Below are 18728 nucleotides of genomic sequence, written 5' to 3'. Positions count from 1 at the left end.
ACTAAAATGGAGAGAGGAGACTGGAAATGTAATACTGAGAAAATGGGAAGAGAGAGACAGAAAGAAGGAGACAGACAGACAGACAGAGGCAGACCCATAGAGAGAGGTGAGGTTACACCTAGATAATAAGGGGTGTTACATGATAGAAGCAGCAGGGAGCCCCTGCAGCTTCTTTTACGGGGATCCCTTTGGGACCTTGTGGGGATGGATAAATTTCAACTTTTTAGATTTAGTCCATCTAGCCTGTTGGGGTCTTTTCTGGATCCTCCCATGCAGTGCCCTAGTGCCCCAGCTGTGTCCTCTGCAAGTGGTTAAGAACTCTGTCTCTGCTTTTATCTTGGCCATTGATAAAAAAAAAAAGATTGAGCCGCACCAACTTGCACTTGGCCAGATCCCCCAGGCCCTCCTTTGGACCTCCTAGTTAGCAATAAAATTTTAAATAAGAGTTCCAGAGCTCCCTGATTGCACTGGAGTGCCGGCATCTCCCTCTCCTCCCAATCTGCCATAGGAAGAAACAAGCATTCATTAAGCAACCGAGCCAGGCATCCTGCTGTGATTCATTGGGATCCTCCCAACAAGAAGGCAAAGCCAGTGCCCTTATTATCCCCATTTTGCAAACGAGGAATTGAGGCAAACAGAGGTAAAATGACTTGCCCGTGGTCATGCAGCTAGAAGTGTCTGAGGCTGGATTTGAACTCAGGCTTCCCGACTCTGGCCCCCACCTCTCTGGGGCTCCCAGAATAGTTACTTTATTCAATGCTTTTCTAACATGTAAATAAACTTCTCCTATGGGCACCCCCATTCTAATCGCCCAGTAACCCTGCCCCCCAAAGAAGTTTAGTCTGAGATGACCCGTTCTTGACAAGGCTACCGCTTCTCCTCTCGTTTTTCTCCACTGTTCATCCCATTAATGATGCACTGGAAATTTTCCCGGAGACAATGGCCATATGATGGCAGTGGAAGACTTCCCCCCCACCTTCTGAGGATTGGCTGTTCCCCCTCCACTGCAGGGCCGCTTCTCCCATGGGCCACGGTCTTCTCAGAATCACTGAGGGTCACTCACCAAACCCTTGTGCCCATTTACAAACCAAAGCCCAATTTTACCTTCCTTCTGGGCATGAAGACTTGAATTCAGCAAAGACAGCGACTCTCATGGACTCGCTTCTCTGGTGGATCAGTTCCATTCTCCATCCTCCTTGGCCAACAAAGTGGACATCAGAGAGAACCGGATGGTCCCTCTTTCTCTGGCAGCATCCCCGTCCCCTCCACCTCCGGCAGTGGGCCCCAGCCCTTCCTCCTCTTCTGGGCTTCTCCTGGAACTTCCTTCCATTCATGCTGAGCATTAGCTCCCCAGAGCATCCTTCTCTTCATCGTTTGCTTCTGGCATCTTCTAACAGCGGGATCCTTGATGGCTTTTACCATGACATCATCACTAATCATGAGTCAAACACACACATGTGAACCCACACTCCTAACCCCCAGATTGAGCCCCCCTTGTAACAATGAAAAAGAGTTACATAAAAATACATAATAGAGTCATCCAGCGACTCAGGAAACCCAGGATTCTGCCTACTAACCCCCCACCTTTCTACCAAGGAGGGTGCATTCATTATCTATTCTCCAAGACCCTCCTTGGTCTTTCTGTAGCTCAAGATCCATCTTTGAAGGATACTTAGAGTATATCTAGAGTCTCTATGAGTAAGAAGCTTTGGGGTATTTTTAATTTGTTCTTCCTCAATACATACAAATACCCCCAAGTTTTGCTAATTTCTCATCTTTCTTATATCTTACGTGTATCTCACAGGTTTCCTCCCCCATTCTTCACTTGATAGGCATTTAAGTTATTTCAGCACAAGTTTTAGTCAATTTTGCACTTTTGTTTCTGTCGTTGATTTCTTTGGGGTACGTGTCTAATAGGAGATTTGATGGATTGAAGAGCATATAAACAGCCTGGTAGCCTTTCTTTCAGAAATCCAAATTGATGTTCAGAATAATTAGGTCGTGTCACTATCTTTTTTAGTGGGCCTGTCTTTCCAAAACCCCTTGAACATGGATTGCTCTTTAAAAAATCAAATCAAATGAACATTTTTTTAAATGTAAGGTGAAGGCTCAAAGTCATTTACTGTGCATTTCTTTTACTAGTGGTGATTTGGAATGTGTGGGATGTGTATTTAAAGAGCTCTTTCTATTAGCACTTTTTCATTGGAAAGCTCTTTGTGTCCTTTGATTGATTGGAGAACGACACTTGGTTTTTATATATTTCTGCCAATTCTTTATATAGCTTAGGTGTCAGACATTAAGGAGAGATATTGGATAAAAATCTTTTTCTCATTTACTGGCTTCTCCTCTTATCTCAACCTCATTGATCTGTTTGTACAAGTTGCTTTTTTTATTTTAAGTTATAAAAGTTGTCCATCTTGTCTTTTATGATTTCTCCCCACTCCATAATTTTGAAAGATCCTTCCTCCTATCCTTCTCTATGTCCTTTATGACATGACTTTAATATTTAGATCACATATCCATTTTGAGCTTATTTTGGTCTATCATGAGATGATGGAATAAGTTGAATTTCTGCCAATCAATCAGCTTCCTAATTTTCCTACAAGTTCTGAGTCTTTTATAGTTTTTTAAGTCATCGGACATTGTATTCCTGCTTATTATTTATAGAGTTTATTTTCTAGTCTATTCTATTCATCAGTTTTTCATCTTTTTAACCAGTACCAATTAGATGAATTTTAAAATTTTTTATCTAGTTCTATAAAGTATCCATTTTGTTAAGTGATGTAGCTCTCGACTTATAGATTAAGAAGTATCATTTCATCATGTAGGCACAGCTCAACTGTGTAGACTATTCAGTCTACGTGAGCCTGCATAAATAGTTCTGAATAGCTCTCCAATTATTTGTCTTATTTATGTAAAGAATACTTAATATTTATAGAAATCTTATGTGAGCCTTAATGGATCGATTTTCAATTTTTATGTATTTTGCAGATATTTTAAATGTTATTTTTATCTATTCCTAGTTTTGTAAGCACTATGTAGATATGCTAATGGTTATCATGTTTATCTAGATTATTTCCTGAAACTCTGAAACATATTATTTAGTTTCTATGGTTATTTAATGGGATTTTCTAAACCCACCATGATGTAATCTTCAAATCGGGAAATTTGGTGTCATTGGTGATGTTTATACTTCAATGTTGTTTTTGTCTAATCTGTCCATGCCTTTTCAAACTCTTACGTTGGTTAGCAGGTTCTGTATTCATTTACATTGATCTCTTTTAAGAACACTTCATTTTGAAAATGTTCGATATTGGAGAGTGTAATGTCGGTTCCGGAGGTCCTCCAGAAGGGCCTTGGTCTCAGCAAGATAGACACCCCAAGCATGGTCAGGAATAGAGTCTAGATCCTTTATTCTGGCCCTGCACTAAAAGCAAGGAGGCAGGAGAGCCACCAGGAGGCTGGTCAAAGATAGAATGTCTCTCTTCCGATCCTTGCTAGTCCTTATGTACCTTATTGTAATTACATCATTACAGCATCGTGATTGTGTGGGAGCTAGAGAACCATGACATCACCATACTAAGTACTAAGTATATATGGGAACTAGAGAACCATCATCTCATCAATTCCAAAGAGTTACCACCTTTTTTCAAGCATACTTCTAGAGTGTTCCAGCCCTCTACAGGAGGGGATATGGAAAAACTAGAACATGAATGCAATGTTGGTGGAGTTGTTAACTGATTCAACCATTTTGGAAAGCAATTTAGAACTATGCCCAAAGTGCTATAAAGCTGTCCCTACCCGGTTTGACCCATCAATACTGCGGCTAAGTCTCTATCCCAAAGACATTTTTTAAAAAAGGAAAAAGACCGATTTAAAAAAGGAAAAAGAAAAGAGTTTTTTTTTTTTCATTTAAGACTTGAGGGAAAAAACATTGTCATATACACAGCAGAACACAAGAGTGCATTCAAAATATGTAACAATAAATTTCTATTTCAAGAAAGCACATATAATAATAGAACACATTGTATTCAGAACTGCCTGTCTTCGCTTCCTTATAGATTTTCTTTTGTTCTCTGTTGGGCACTTTTTACTATATTCTTTTTTTCCTCTTTTTTCCTCTTCTCATCTACCCCAAGCAGGCTACAGTTAAGCACAGATATATTTATGTTAAAAGGATCTATTTGTATAAAAACATTTTTGACAGCCCTTTGGTGGTGGCTAAGAATAGGAAATCAGAGGGATGCCCATTAATTGGGGAATGGCTATACAAGCTGTGGTGTATGATTGTAATGGAATTAGGCTGTCAGAGATGATAAGTGGGATGATTTCAGAAAAACCTGGAAAAGACTTATGTGAACTGATATACAGCAAAGAGAACAGAACCGGGAGAATGTTGTACACAAGAACAGCAATCTGGTAAGAATGATTAGCTCTTCTCAACGTGACAATGATCCAGGATAATCCCAAAGGACTAGTGAGAAGTACACTATCCACCTACACAAAGAGAATTGATACAGACTCAAGCATGTTATTTTTCACTTTGTTTTTTCTTTCATTCGAGTCGTCTTGCACAAAATGACTAATATGGAAATGTTTTAGGTAATTGCATGTAGGTACAATACATTACGTATAACATATACCTGATTGCTTACCATCTCAGGGAAGGAGGATGGAAGGGATGGATAGAACTGAAAAGCTTAGATAAAAATTGGTGAGGGTCGGGGGGAGAAACATGTCTTTTTCCTTCTCATTATAATTATTTCTCCTGGAGTATTAAGAATCTCATTTTTGAGAACTTGTAATGGCATTCCCTATATAATTTTAGTCCAGGAAACCTTATATATCCTTCCTCTAAACTCTTTAAAATTTATCCTCCCCAAGTAGTTTGTCAGGCTCTTCCTGGTTTTCCATCTTTACAATTTATCTCCCCAAGTAGTTTGTCAGGCTCTTCCTGGTTTTCCATCTTTAAAATTTATCTTCCCCAAGTAGTTTGTCAGGCTCTTCCTGGTTTTCCATCTTTAAAATTTATCCTCCCCAAGTAGTTTGTCAGGCTCTTCCTGGTTTTCCATCTTTCTCTGTAACACAGTGTGGTCGCTTCCCATTCTTCTCGCTGTTCGCATCTTTTGCATCCCAGCAAGGTGTCACATCTCATTGGTGAGGAATGATCCAAAAAGCTAATTTCCACTTTTATCATTAAGCCTAATCAAGACGCTATTGTTCTGTTCTGTCGGGAGAGAGGGGAGAAAAGGAAGAGACAGAGGCACAGAGAGAGTTAGAAACAGATACAGAAACACAAAGAGAAGCCGAGAGAGACGCAGAGATGGAGACAGACAGACACACAGACAGATGCAAAGAGAAGAAAGGAGCAAGAAGGCGTGTAATGCTCCCTTTCGGTTTCCTGGGGTCTCTGGGAGCAGCCTTCCTTTCAGCTCAGGAACCACCACAAGCGCAGCCAGGGGTTAACGCCCAAATCCTTTATTGGCTCCTTCAAAGTCTGGTCTCGTTTCCCGGGGCCGGTCAGCTTTCTGGAGCTCCTCCTGAACGTGTCTTGGTTTCTGTGGGGGAGGCCGGAGCCCCCCACGGTCTCGGTCTTCTCTCGTTCTCTGAATCTCCGAATTTCAAGGGTTTGTGCTTCAGCCTGCGGCCACCACAAAGGTGGGCGATGGAAGGAATCCGCCTCAGCCTCCGGGAGCTTCTGGCCCTGAGAGCTTCTCCTTCCGTGCCCCACACTGGGCACAAACCAACCATTACATCCCAGGAAACCGTTATTTGTGGGAGGAAGAAATCGATGCTACCTCGATTTAACCACGGTCTCCTCAGTTGCGCTTAGTACCTGGTTCCAAGCTCCGGCCACAGCGTCTCCTCGGGGGATCAAACCAATCACACTGACCCAGGCTGAAGCAGGGAGCCGGTGTCTCCATCGCTTCCCTGACTTAGCACCTTGGAGGCAGCCTGGGTTTCAGGTCCAGAGCTCGGCGGTAACAAGGAGGGAGAGAAGTCCCGGCTCTCACACGGGGCATGTGCCAGGCTGGGGACCATTTCCTGAAGTTCTCATCCGTTCCCCTTCTCGCCTTCATCGATACAATGCGCCCCAATGATAATTTTACTGCCAATTCATGGATCTTCACCCACCCGCTTTCTACCATACCCTTCCTGGGTGCTCCATAACATACGCTCTTCCCTCACCCTGCATCCACTCGAAAGTCTGGGAGCTCGTGGGAGCGTGTGGGAGCCCGTGGGAGCCCATGGGAGCCCGTGGGAGCGCTTGGGAGCCCGTGGGAGCCCGTGGGAGTGCGTGGGAGCCCGTGGGAGCCCGTGGGAGCCCGTGGGAGCCCGTGGGAGCCCGTGGGAGCATGTGGGAGCCCGTGGGAGCCCGTGGGAGCCCGTGGGAGCCCGTGGGAGCCCATGGGAGCCCTGTGGGAGCCCGTGAGAGCGCGTGGGAGCCCGTGGGAGCCGTGAGAGCGCGTGGGAGCCCGTGGGAGCCCGTGAGAACGTGTGGGAGCCTGTGGGAGCCCGTGGGAGCGTGTGGGAGCCCATGGGAGCCCGTGGGAGCGTGTGGGAGCCCATGGGAGCGCTTGGGAGCCCGTGGGAGCCCATGGGAGCCCGTGGGAGCGCTTGGGAGCCCGTGGGAGCGCTTGGGAGTCCGTGGGAGCCCATGGGAGCCCGTGGGAGCCCGTGGGAGTGCGTGGGAGCCCGTGGGAGCATGTGGGAGCCCGTGGGAGCATATGGGAGCCCGTGGGAGCCCGTGAGAGCGCGTGGGAGCCCGTGGGAGCCCGTGAGAGCGCGTGGGAGCCCGTGGGAGCCCGTGAGAGCGCGTGGGAGCCCGTGGGAGCCCGTGAGAACGTGTGGGAGCCTGTGGGAGCCCGTGGGAGCGTGTGGGAGCCCATGGGAGCCCGTGGGAGCGTGTGGGAGCCCATGGGAGCGCTTGGGAGCCCGTGGGAGCCCATGGGAGCATCCCGTCCCACCAAGTCTCAGAAAGAACCGAGGCTCAGTTTGCCTTCTTATGTCAGAAGCTCAGGGGCTACAGTGACTAGTGTTAAAGGTAAAGGTCACGAGTTCAAATCCAGATCACGTACTTACTAGTGTAAAGGCAGCTAAGAGGCATCAGACTAAGCCGGACATCAGGACGACACGAGTTCAAATCCAGCCTCGGTGGGCGCTGGGCGGTTCCCTTCTGCCTGCCTTGGATGGTGAGACGGGGACCACAGCTCCCGGATAACCCCCACCCAGGGTTATGGTGAGGACGTGGTGAGAGAACGCCCAAGAAGTGCAGGGCAAACCTTAAAGCGCTGTGGAAATGCCGGTCGTCATTGAACTCCTTGTTACCCAGACTTTGTGCACCTACATCCAGGCAACTGAGTCAAGGGGAGCTCAGGGGCGCCTCCTTTCTTGGATGGCTGGTCCGGAGCGGCAGCCCCCCCCCCCATCCACCTCCCAGAATGCTTCTTTCCCTCGGAGGCTTTCTCCAAAAAGGCTTCTGTCTCCCCCTCCCCACCGGGTCCTGGTTCTGGACTGTCCCGAGTTTCTGGTCTGTGCCCAGGATTTGTCCCCGCCCAGGGAGGGGAGCCCACGTTGTGTGTGTGTGAGGGGGGGGCTGCCCCTTCTCTGAGACATTCATTGAATTGTGCTGGTTTCTCGGTGCCCGCGGCGCCCGCCTGTGTCTGCACCGACTTCCCCGAACCTCAGAGCTGAGCCCCAGAGTCCAGCTGTGACCTTGCGCGGCCCGACCAGTGTCTGGGACCGGCCCCTTCTACCTCCGGCCCAAGACCGACTCCCCGAAAAGCCGGCCCGAGGCGCCGCAGGCCAGGCCGGGATTTCCCGCCAGTGGGATTTCCCTCGGGAACGGGGCCTCCAGAATCGGCTGTTAATAGCTGCAAACCCCAAACGAAACCAGAGAGGGCCGGGGATTTGGACAAGCAACGGGAACTGGGAGCACGCTCTGCTTCTGGCTGGAGGGGGGGGGCACGGGGTGGGGGTCAGCCCGGAAGCCTCTTTTCGTTCTCCCGGGACACAGAAGCGATTCTGCGGCCCCGCTTCTATTCCCAGGCCCAGCACGAGTCCCGGGGCTGGGGGGCAGCTAGGAGCCCTCGGGCCCCACCCAGCTCCGGAAGCTCCAGGCGGCTCCGGCCTCGGCCATCCCGGCCCGGGCCGCTCTCTGAGACTTGGGGAGTTTCCCATTCCATCCTCCTTCATTCTGGGAGGCAAATTCTCTCCCTTGGCACTTCCTCCCATCCCCCAGAAGGCAACAAGAGCAAACAGCGCTACCGTGATGTCACACAAAGCGGATCTCCCCATTCGCCGGGCCCGAAACCAACCAACAAGGGAAGGAGAGAGACTCGGACTGAGGAGACAGACAGAAACACACAGACAGAGAGACAGAGACACAGACACAGACAGGGACACAGACACAGACAGGGACACAGACAGGGACACAGACACAGACACAGACACAGACACAGACAGGGACACAGATAGACAGGGACACAGACACAGACAGCCAACAGAGAAACACAGAGAGACGGAGAGAGACATACAGACAGACAGAGAGAAAGAGACAGACAGAGACAGAGAGACAGAGACAAAGACATACAGAGACAGAGGCAGAGAAAGACAGAAACAGAGGACAGACAGAAAGAGACAGAGACAGACAGAGACAGAGGCACAGAGATACCAGAACGACAGGGAAAGAGAGGGGGAGAGGAAGGAGGAGAGAATAAGCTTGGGGCTCCCCTGAGACCACGGTTCCATCTGGGCGCGGTGGGCAGCCCTGCTGCATCATCCCGAGTCCTTTGGAATCGCGGCTGCTCATTGCCTCGATCATTTATCACGCCTGCCAAAGCTGACTCGTTACAAATTGCTGTTACTCTAGAAATTGTTTTCCTGGTTCTGTTCACTTCCCATCTGGCAACATCTCCGAGCTGTAAATTGTGGATGACGTGCAGATAGGCTTTGGGGGGAGGGTCCTTATTTGGGAGTTGTCTTTACCAGTGAAATCAAAGAGCAGGTCTCTCTCTGGGTCCTTATCAGCCCCATTTTACAGATATGGAAATTGAGGCTAGAAAACCTAGGCAAAGCAACTGTGATATAGCATTAACCTCGGAGTAAGGAGGACTTGGGTTCAATCTTGCTTCAAATACTATCAATTGTGTGACCCTAGATAAGTCACTTAATCTCTAACTTAGTTCCCGCCCTCATTTGTAAATTGGAGATAAGGGCACCTACTTCACTGGTTTGTTTGAGAATCCAATGAGAGAACATTTGTAAAGTGTTTTGCAAACCTTAATAATCTAAATAATAGTTATCATTATTACGTTTTCTTTTAGAAAAACACAGGATTAGGAGTGTAGCGAGCTCAGCAGTCCTATAAATGAATAGATGAAGCCTAAACTGGCTTTGTTTAATTGTAGATAGATCTTTTCTGAACATGCTTCTGATCTCTCTTTCTCCTTCCCTTCCTCCCTTTCTCTCTCTCTCTCTCTCTCTCTCTCTCTCTCTCTCTCTCTCTCTGTGTCTCTCTTCCTGCCTCTGTCTCTCTGTTTCTCTGTCTCTCTGTCTCTCTGTCTCTCTCTCTCTCTCTTGTCTCTGTCTCTCTCTTCTCTCTGTCTCTCTCTCTTGTCTCTGTCTCTGTCTCTCTCTCTTGTCTCTGTCTCTGTGTGTGTGTGTGTCTCTCTCTGTCTCTCTCTCTTGTCTCTCTCTCTTGCTCTCTCTCTCTCTTTCTCTCTCTCTCTCTCTTTCTCTCTCTCTCTCTCTCCCCATCCTTTCCTCCCTCCCTCCCTCCCACTTCCCTCCTGGGAACCCAGATGAGGTCTTGTCTGAAAACTTCCTGGACTACAAGAACCGCGGAGTCAGTGGTTCTCACCGGGGCCAGATCATCTGGAAGATCGACGCCAGTTCCTACTTTGTGGAGCGTGAGTATTCACAGCCGCTTCCCTAGATTCATCTCGATTCCTTCTGGAAATGCACCACGGTGGGGGGAGGGGGGCAGGAGCTTGCCGGAGGTATTTCAATTGTAGCCTGGGGGGAGTGGGGAGGTGCGGGTGGATCCGGGTAATTGCTGCTTTGACCTCCGTGAGTCACAAGGGACCCCGGCGTCTCAGGCAGGAGAAGCCCACCAGCTGCCCCCGTTTTATCTGTCAACGCTGAGACTGAGAATGTAGAAAGGGGTGAGTGGGAAATGGGGGGGGGGGCTGCCTGTGTGTGAAGCAGTCAGGTGTCATAGTGCTGGACCCGGACGCTGGGAGACCCGAATCCAAGTCCCCCCATTTACTACGTGTAGGACGCTGGGTAAATCACTGGACCACTCAGGGGTGAAGCCTCAGTTTCCTTACCTGTCAAACTGGAATCCTATATTACCTGCTTCCCGGGTGGCTGTGAGAATCAGATAAACTAACATGTATTTTGCCCTCTTTAAAGCACTATATAAGCGCAAGCTGTTATTACACCAATTATCATCATTGTGCTGTGCTGCGGCGGGCTACACAATTCTGTCACCGTGGAATATTCTGTTATTATCGTGTGGCCCTTTTCTAGAATTCGTGTTCAAAGGTTTTCGGGGGCGTTTCCTTAGGAGTATAAATTCCCTCTCAGAGCCATTGGGTAGGAGGGGCTGCTCCGGAGGAGCCGAGGTCGGAAGTGGAAGCCGAGGCCCCTCAGCCGTTTCCTGCGAATCCCGAGCTCCTTTAGAACGTTTGCTGCATCCAGAGCTTTGGGCAGTGGGGAGGGGAGGAGAGGGGAAACAGAAAAAGGAGCTTGAATTCTAGCTTTTCTAAAATGAGATCTTCACCCTTCTCCGTTCGCTATAATTCACTCTAAGAAGTCAGTTCTCAGTTCCTCTGATGAATGGGAATTTTGATCAAATCCCTTGGGATTTACCGCGTCCAAGAAGACACCGACTCCAAGTCTGGGGACTTAGGCCCGGATCCAAAAGTTCTCTGAATTCCGTGAGCTCGGGAAGTCTCTGCCTGAGCTGTGTGTGATCCGACACCGGGGGCACGCTCACATTGGAGCCGCTGGCCGGGTGGGCAGGATGCCCCCTCCCTCCGCTCCCTCTGGTCCCTCTAGTCCTCCCTGGGCCTTTTTAATGGCCAGAGCCAAATGATGACGATGAGCTCGCCGGGTGTCAACAGTGTGACCCGGAGGAAAGTTGAGGTGGTCCCTGTCCCAGGTGCTGATTCTGTGTAACGGCTCTGGAGGGTGAGGAGGAAGCCGGTTGTGTGGTTGGCTGGTCTAAGTCACGTCGGTCACATGGAGAGAGGGACGAGAAGGACTTTCACACCCGGGGGCTGTTTCCTGTTGGGGGCAAGGACACCTAAAAGCACTGGAAACGGCGTTGAGAAGGGGAGCCAGAGCACAGCGGGGTCGTGGAGATGAGGGAAAGAGACTGCTGGAGATGCAGAGCAGGGTCCTTAGTCTCTGCGCAGTGGGCCCCTCTGGCCGTCCGTCTGGGCCGGGTGCCTGAAGAACTCTTCTCAGAGCCACGTTTTTAAATACATGGAATCGTACCTGTGAGATTTCAAAGGAGATCAATGAAAATGGAATCGTTTTCAGAATCTGTCAGAAGTTCATATGCTCCGGTTAAACCCCGAAACGGTGATGAGTTTTCCGGGAACGCAGGAGGAAATGCTGGGGTTTGATGAGTATGGAAGCAACGTCATGCAATGTGGAGGAGGGGGGGCCACTAAAAATGACCAGAATTTGGAGCCAGAGGCTCTCTGGGCGTTTGCCCCAAGAAGCAGGATCTGGAGAAAGGGACGGGCACAGACGCCAAGTCCGAGTCCCGGTCAAAAGGAGCCTCCCAGAGGGGGAGGGACAGACGGGTGGGTGCCCTCTGGGGCTGGTTTTCACGCTTGGATTCTGTGACTCCAAATCCAGATAATAAGAGAAACACGATTTCTGGGAAATTGTCTTACGGGAAGAGAAACTGAGTCCCCGTCCCCGCCCTAAGTGGCCTCCTGCCGTCCTCTGGAAATGGACGGGCTTGGGGGACTCTTAAAATAGATGCCGGACTAGAGCCAGGGCAAGTGTGAGCGAGGGGCTCAGCGAGGAGGGTGACTGATGGGAGCTCCACAGAGGGGCAGAAGGCCGGGAAGGAAGGATCCCGCCGCCCCAAGCGATGAGAAATGGGGGGACACCCTCGTGGGGGTGACTCTCTTGTTCGGCGCCGGTGCTGCAGCTGGCCTGGGGCCTCCTCAGCAGCTCTTTGGGAACGGGGGCAGGGGAAGGGGGAAGGGAGTCCGGCTCCTGCTACTGTTTCCCAGTTTTGGGAAGAACGGGGCCGGGGCAGACGCAAGAAAAGCGCTCTCCGGTCCAGAACGTTCTCCTGCTCTGCTACTTGGAGCGACTATAACTGTCCCTGAGCGCCCTTGGCTTGTCTGGGGATGAGGAGGAAGGGGACCATTAGTTGTCAAAGGGGGCTGGAGCCCCACGGCAAGGGCCCACCTCCAGCTGGCGCCACGTGGCTGCTGGCCCCCGGGCCTTTTCCTGGGCCAGCCTCCTGCTGCGCCAGCTCGAGGCAAATGGCAGACAGCGTCGGGATAAAGAGGGCCGCTGGTGCCCGTGCCCGGAGGCTCCCATGGCGGAGACCGTGGGGGGGGCTGGAATCACAAGGGCCTCTCCCCCGTGTGTTACTGGGAGCTTGGCTGTGTCTCACGTCGCCCATTAGTTTCCCTGCCATACGTGGGCCTGTGGAGGAAAGATTTATGGCTGCCCCCAAACCAGAGAACGGACTTGTTGCGAAGGCAGGAAAGTGAGAGCTTCGCGGCCGCTGCTGCAGGGGGGCTTGAGGATCCCCTTCCCCCCCAGGATCCCCCTCCCCCCGCCAGGATCCCCCTCCCCCCTGCCAGGATCCCCCTCCCCCCGCCAGGATCCCCCTCCCCCCGCCAGGATCCCCCTCCTCCCGCCAGGATCCCCCTCCCCCCTGCCAGGATCCCCCGCTGCCCTGGCTGACTCTGCAGGAGCTGGCGTCCAGGGGGCACATGGGGCCCTTCCCTACTTGTGTGACGCTCAGTAAGCAGCGGGTGAGACCCTGCTGGGCACCAGGTGCTGCAGGGGCAAAGAAAGGCAGGAAAGGGCGGTCCCAGGATCGTGGGGGACAAGCCAGAGGAAGGATAACGGGAGGCCCCAGGCGGGACCAGGAAAGGCCCCTTTTAGAGGGGGGATTTTGGCCGCGACTTGCAGAAGCCGGGGGTCCTGGGGGTGGAAGGGAGGGAGAATCCTCTGCGTGGGGGGCGGGGCAGCCTTCCATCTTGTGGAAGGGACCCCTGGGAAGCCGGAGCCCTGAGGAAGGAGGAGGGTCTAGGAATTCTGGAACGGCCGCGGGGGACCGGGTCAGTCATGCAAAGGGTTCTGTCCTGGAGGTCGGAGGGCCCTGGGGATCGCTGGGTAAGGGAGGGGCGCCCCCGAAATGCCCTGAAACGATTTCCCTGACACAGAGCGGGAGGTGGGGAAGGTCTGAGGCGGGGAGAGCGAGCAGAGGCTGCCAGGAGTCCAGCTTGTGGGGATGAGGTCACCCAGGGGCGTCTGTCAGGGGGCAAGGGCACAAAATGGGATTGAGGAGACTCGGCAACAGACGGGATGTGAGAAATGGCAGCTTCCCTTGCTTGTGATGAGCCCCCAGCCCGCACCCCCCATCCTCTCCCCCTCCCTCCCCCACGCCCCGCGCCCACCTTCTCCCAGCACTGGCTCCAGCCTCCACGCCTCCCTCCCAAGCATCCTCCTTCCTCCCTTGACTTCTCCCAGTGTCCATAGCCTGGGTCTCCCTCATCTTCAGCGCCTTCCCTGTGCCCCCCCCCATTCTCCCCCCAGCCCGTTCCTCCCTCTCACTGCCAAGCTTCTGACAGACCCGAGTCTAGCCAATGGCCCCTGTTCCTTGCCGAGTCCTTTGCTCTTTGCAATCTGGCTTCCAACCCCCCGGGTAAGTCAGCATTCCTTCTGAGGCCTCCGGCCGCCCTCCTGTCCCTCCTGCGCAGCCCCCCCCCCCACGGGCCGCAATAACTGCCCTCCGAGGCCGACAGTGCGGAGGGGATCCCCGGGGTCTCCGTGCTCATGGAGGGGGGGCTTGGGGTTCGGGGGGTGCCAGAAATCCAGCAAACAGCATCAGCTCCCGTGGAGGGGAACGTCCGCCAGGGAGGCCCCCGAGCGGTGGGGGCCGGTGCCGGGTTCCTGGCTCTCCTGGCCCAGGGAGCGCCGACAGATGATAGAGCAGCCACGTGCCGAGGCCGGGAGGGAGGCCGGGAGGGAGGCCGGGAGGGAGGCCGGGAGGGAGGCCGGGAGGGGGGCCGGGAGGGAGGCCGGAGGGAGGCCGGGAGGGAGGCCGGGAGGGAGGTCGGGAGGGAGGCCGGAGGGGGGCCAGGAGGGAGGCCGGCAGGGAGGCCGGAGGGGGGCCGGGAGGGGGGCCGGGAGGGAGGCCGGGAGGGGGGCCGGGAGGGAGGCCGGAGGGAGGCCGGGAGGGGGGCCGGGAGGGGGGCCGGGAGGGGGGCCGGGAGGGAGGCCGGCTGCTCCAGGCTCGGGAGGAACAAGGGTGGAACATACAAGATGGAAAAGTCAGACTGTGACGGCATCTGATGCTGGGCTGGGAGACACTAGGGAGCCATCGAGGGTTCTAGAGCCAGCTAGAGGCTGAGACATTCCTCTGGCTCCCCCCAGGCTGCGGCTGGGAGGGTGACACGGTCTTAAATGGAAAAGCAGCTTTTGTCTTTCCTTTTGAAAATGAGCAAAAGTTTCCTCTCCAAAGACAAGCGGAAGGGGCCGACTTGTCCAAGGTCATCGCAGGGTCTCAGAGCGGGGAAGGACCCGGAAGCTCATCCAGGGCAGGAATCGCTCCCCTCCGCGCCCCCGGGGCTCGCTCGGTGCCCGGCACACAGCTGGCGCACAATAAATGCTGACTGAGTGACCATTGGGGTCTAACAAGCGCGTGGGCGTCTCTAACTCGCCTGGTTGTTGAGTCATTTTTCAGTCATACTTGACTCTGTGGCCCCTTGGGGGGGTTTCTTGGCAAGGAGGTTTGTCGTTTCCTTCTCCGGCTCATTTTACAGATGAGGAAATTCAGGAGGATTCGAGGGATTTATCGGGGTCACACAGCAAGTAAGCGTCTAAGGCAACTAGGAACTCCTGCTTTCCTAACTCGTGCCGGCGCCAACTCCCTGCCCCGCAAATTCGCCTCGGTGCAGCAGGCGTTTATTAAGCACCTACTGTGTGCCAGAATTTCTGTTCCGTTGGTCGATGTAAGAAAAAATGCAAAGAGGAGGAAATTCCCTGTGAATCTGAGGCGAGAGCACCAGGAATCCCACGAGCAAAGAAAACCTACAGTGGGTCTGAAGTGGGCTCTCCCTGAAGCGAGCAGTCCCGCGCCGCGCGCCGCCCAAGTCTCCGGGATCCCGAGTGCTGAGTCTGACTTCCTCGCTCCTCAGCCTGCTCCGTCTCCCCGCAGCCTCCGGGACCGTCGCTCACCTCTCCCCTGAATCCTCTCTCCTCTCGGAGACTTTGCCCCCTCCTGGCTCTTCTCTGCCCTTCGGTGTCTTTTTCTGGATCTGGATTGTGCCGCCTCACACAGCCTCGGGAGCAGAGAACCCGGGGGAATAAAGCGCCGGTTAAGAACCAAGGGTCAGAGACTAAAATTTGGGAATGAGGGTACAGGGACGGGAAGGCGAGGGGGGAACCGCGGGACGCCCACCGACAGTCCCAAAGGGGAGGCGCCCGGGCAAAAGCCACAAGGGGCAGCCACACCCTGGGATCCCTGGGGACAGATAATGAGGGCGGGAGGCGGGCGGAACGCCGGAGACCCCAAAGCCACAGGACTTGATGTACAGCAGCCGTGGGGTGAGGGAGGACCCGCAGAAGATGCCTCAAGGATCTTGCCTTCTCGTGGGGTAAGACAATGCAGGAAAACAGTGGGGAAAGACTGAGGAAGGGGGAGGGGTCTCATCCTCTCTGGGAACATCCCCGGGGCTGTCGCTGAGGCAGGGGAAACGAAGGGACTTTCCCAGGACGGCCCAGCTGCCCTTTGACTTCCGCAGGAGCACCTCCTGCCCCACTCCCCGCTGGCCCAAAGCGGCCCTCCCTGAGAAGAGGCTGTTCTGACATCTTACCCCCTCCCCCGGGGGAGAAGGACCCGGAATCGTCCCCCGGAAACCTGAAGCTGTTTGGGCTGAAACAGGGGAGCCCCTGAGGGGACCTGAGACTGTCCTTGGTCTGGAAGGGCCGGCCGCCGGGAAGGGGCCAGGCCCAGGCGGCAGGGCCACGAGCGATGGGCGGGGGGCAGAGGGGCAGCGGCTCTGGGAGGAGCCCCCGCTGATGTGAGCCGCCGCCGGAGGGTCTCAAGGAAACGGCGCCATCTTGGGAGCCCAGGGGCCTCTTCTCAGAGAACGAGGGCCCTCCGGCCGGGAAATGGGTCTGGTGACAAGGGAAGAACAAAACCTCAGACCCGGAGGGCGCTGGTGACAGGCCTGGGACAGCGGCTCCAAAAGGGGCCGGGGGCACAAGGCCAGAGATGGGGGAAATGGCCCAGTGGGGGCAGGAGGAGGCGGCGGGGACGTGTCTGGGGGAGAGACGGCCCCTGTCCTTTCTCCGTCCAGGACTGAGTCCTGACTCCGGAACCGAGCCCAGCCAATCTCCGCTGGGAGAGGCGGAGGCGGATGCCGGGCTCTTCTCCCAGCCGGCGAGCCAGAGCCTCGGCCCGTCCCCGCCCGGCGCCCCCTCCCCTTCCCAAGGAGCTCACCCGGGCACGGCCGAAAACCGGGGGCCCTTTGGTTTTTGTGCTCATTAGTGAGCCCCGGCCGTCGCCGCGTCCGTCTCCATGGAAATCTCCAGGAGAGTCAGAACTTCCCTCCCCAGCTCATTTTTATTAATTTGTTCAATAAAATATTTATTGACCTACATCTATGTCAAGTGCCCCGAGCTTGGGAGAACGCCTGCCCGGGGGCGCCTTGAGGGAGAGCCGAGTGGCAAGTTTCTGGCTCATCAGGACGGAGCAGGAGGGGCTGCTGGGTATTTCCTTCTTTCCTTGGCCGGGGGAGAGGGCTGCGGTTTTACTTGTAAGGGGCTGGCTCCCCCACCTCTCTCTCACTGACCAGAGGGACCCTCAGTCTGGGCGACCCCATCCCCTTGTGGACTGTGTGTGTGACATCCCCGCTGAGAGACTGAAGCCGAGTGACTATTATTAGCCCCACTTGTGTGCTTCCCTCCGTAATTATTGATATTTACTCAGACTCACTTATTTTAAAGGGGGGGGGCTAGCTTTACTGAAGTAATACCAGTTAGTACAAAATGTCCCCCCGAGAGTCTGGGACACGTCCTCCCGTCAGGCCATCCAGGGACCAGGAGAGTGAGACCAAGTTTTCTGAGCACGGGTTCTGAAATGACTTGGACATCTGCCAAGTCACTGACAGAAAAATGGGGCTTCCCTTGTCATCCCGGCCCCCTGGCACCTCTCAGCTGCCCCAGCCTTGGAATGCTCTTAGTGGGAGCCCAGGAGAACGAGCCCCCGCTCTGAGTCTCCCTGTCTGCTGCAGGTCAGCCAGAAACCATAGCCTTAGCGATGGAGGCAGCCCTGGAGTCTCTAGTGCCAGGGACTCTGCTGCTCCGGGCGCCCTGGGACAAGAGAAAGCTGGGGGTCTCTCCTTGCCTCGGCACTTCTAAGGCTTTGAGATCCCTTCCCACCCGGCTCCCCCCAGTCCCGGTGCCTCAGACAAGGATGTTTCTCTTGACTGAGGCTGTTGGATCCGGGCCAGCCGATGATTCCTGGTACTCCGGGTGCTGCGGGGGGCTTCCCGGGCCCGGCTGACCAACCGCTCCACAAAGTTGTCCTTGATCCCCAGGTGGTAAAGGCCCCTCCCCCACTCTTCAGCCCCCTGAGCTTCGCCCCTCTCTGGCTCATGGGTCCTTGTGCCCGAGAGGCTGAGGGCTGGCGGGCCGGGGCCCTTTGTTTCTTCCCGAAACAGCTCAGGGTCTCATGGAAACATTATTCATGGCTCGACCACAGTCATCACTTCAAATACTCATGGAATCAACCACCAACCCACCAACGAGTCTTTCTTAGAGAGCCGGGAGGCAGCCGGGGGTGCAGGCTGGACTTGGAGTCAGGGGCACCGGCGTTCCGATCCTTCTCAGATCCTTTGGAGCAGTGGGACTCTGGGCAAGTCACCTAACCTCCTCTGCCTCAGTCTTCTCATCTGCAAAATGGCAATAATACTGCACCTGCCTCCCAAGATTGTTGTATCAAATGAGATAAATGTCTTTTAAAGAGACTGAGAGAGCTCGAAGAGGGAAAGGGAAAGGGACGGCATTCCAGGCATCAGGGGCAGCGGGGACAAAGACTTAGGAGGGGAGACAGAGCAGAGACGGCCAGCGGCTGGATCCCAAGGAATGGGAACCTTGTGTTAGGATCACAGAGGATGGGAGCCATCGTGGCAGATCACAGCGGATGGGAAAGACAAGTGTACGGTGATGCTGTGAAAGGTGCTGGGTAGTTTTCCAGACCAAACGGGAGTGTTTGTCTTGTAGCTCAGAGCCCCTGGGGGCCCTTTCCTCTCCGTGGGGCCGGTGGGGGAGTGGGAGGCTGGGAGGCGGCTGCAGTGACCTAGCTGAAGGCTGACTTGCTCCTGGACGGGAGCGCGAGCTAGGTAGATGGGAGAAGACCTTGGACAGGAGAGCGGCCGAGGCAGAGACAGCAGCTTCTGGCCAGGAGTTGAAGGTATAAGAGATTGCTGGAAGGATGGGGGTGCCTCCGA

General features: G+C 54.0%; 1 protein-coding gene across 1 annotated transcript in view; it reads left to right on the top strand.

Annotated features, from left to right (window-relative positions):
- HECW1 (HECT, C2 and WW domain containing E3 ubiquitin protein ligase 1) overlaps positions 1 to 18728 on the top strand; it is a 183928-nt gene that overhangs the window by 69627 nt on the left and 95573 nt on the right. The window contains 1 exon segment of the mRNA XM_051978484.1: positions 9804 to 9911. Within this exon segment, the coding sequence (XP_051834444.1) occupies positions 9804 to 9911 (108 nt within the window).

The sequence above is a fragment of the Antechinus flavipes genome, chromosome 1 (assembly GCF_016432865.1).
Source record: "Antechinus flavipes isolate AdamAnt ecotype Samford, QLD, Australia chromosome 1, AdamAnt_v2, whole genome shotgun sequence".
NCBI classification, from domain to species: Eukaryota; Metazoa; Chordata; class Mammalia; order Dasyuromorphia; family Dasyuridae; genus Antechinus; species Antechinus flavipes.
The sequence above is the reverse complement of the archived record's forward strand: the minus strand, read 5'-3'. Positions and strand labels throughout refer to the sequence as shown.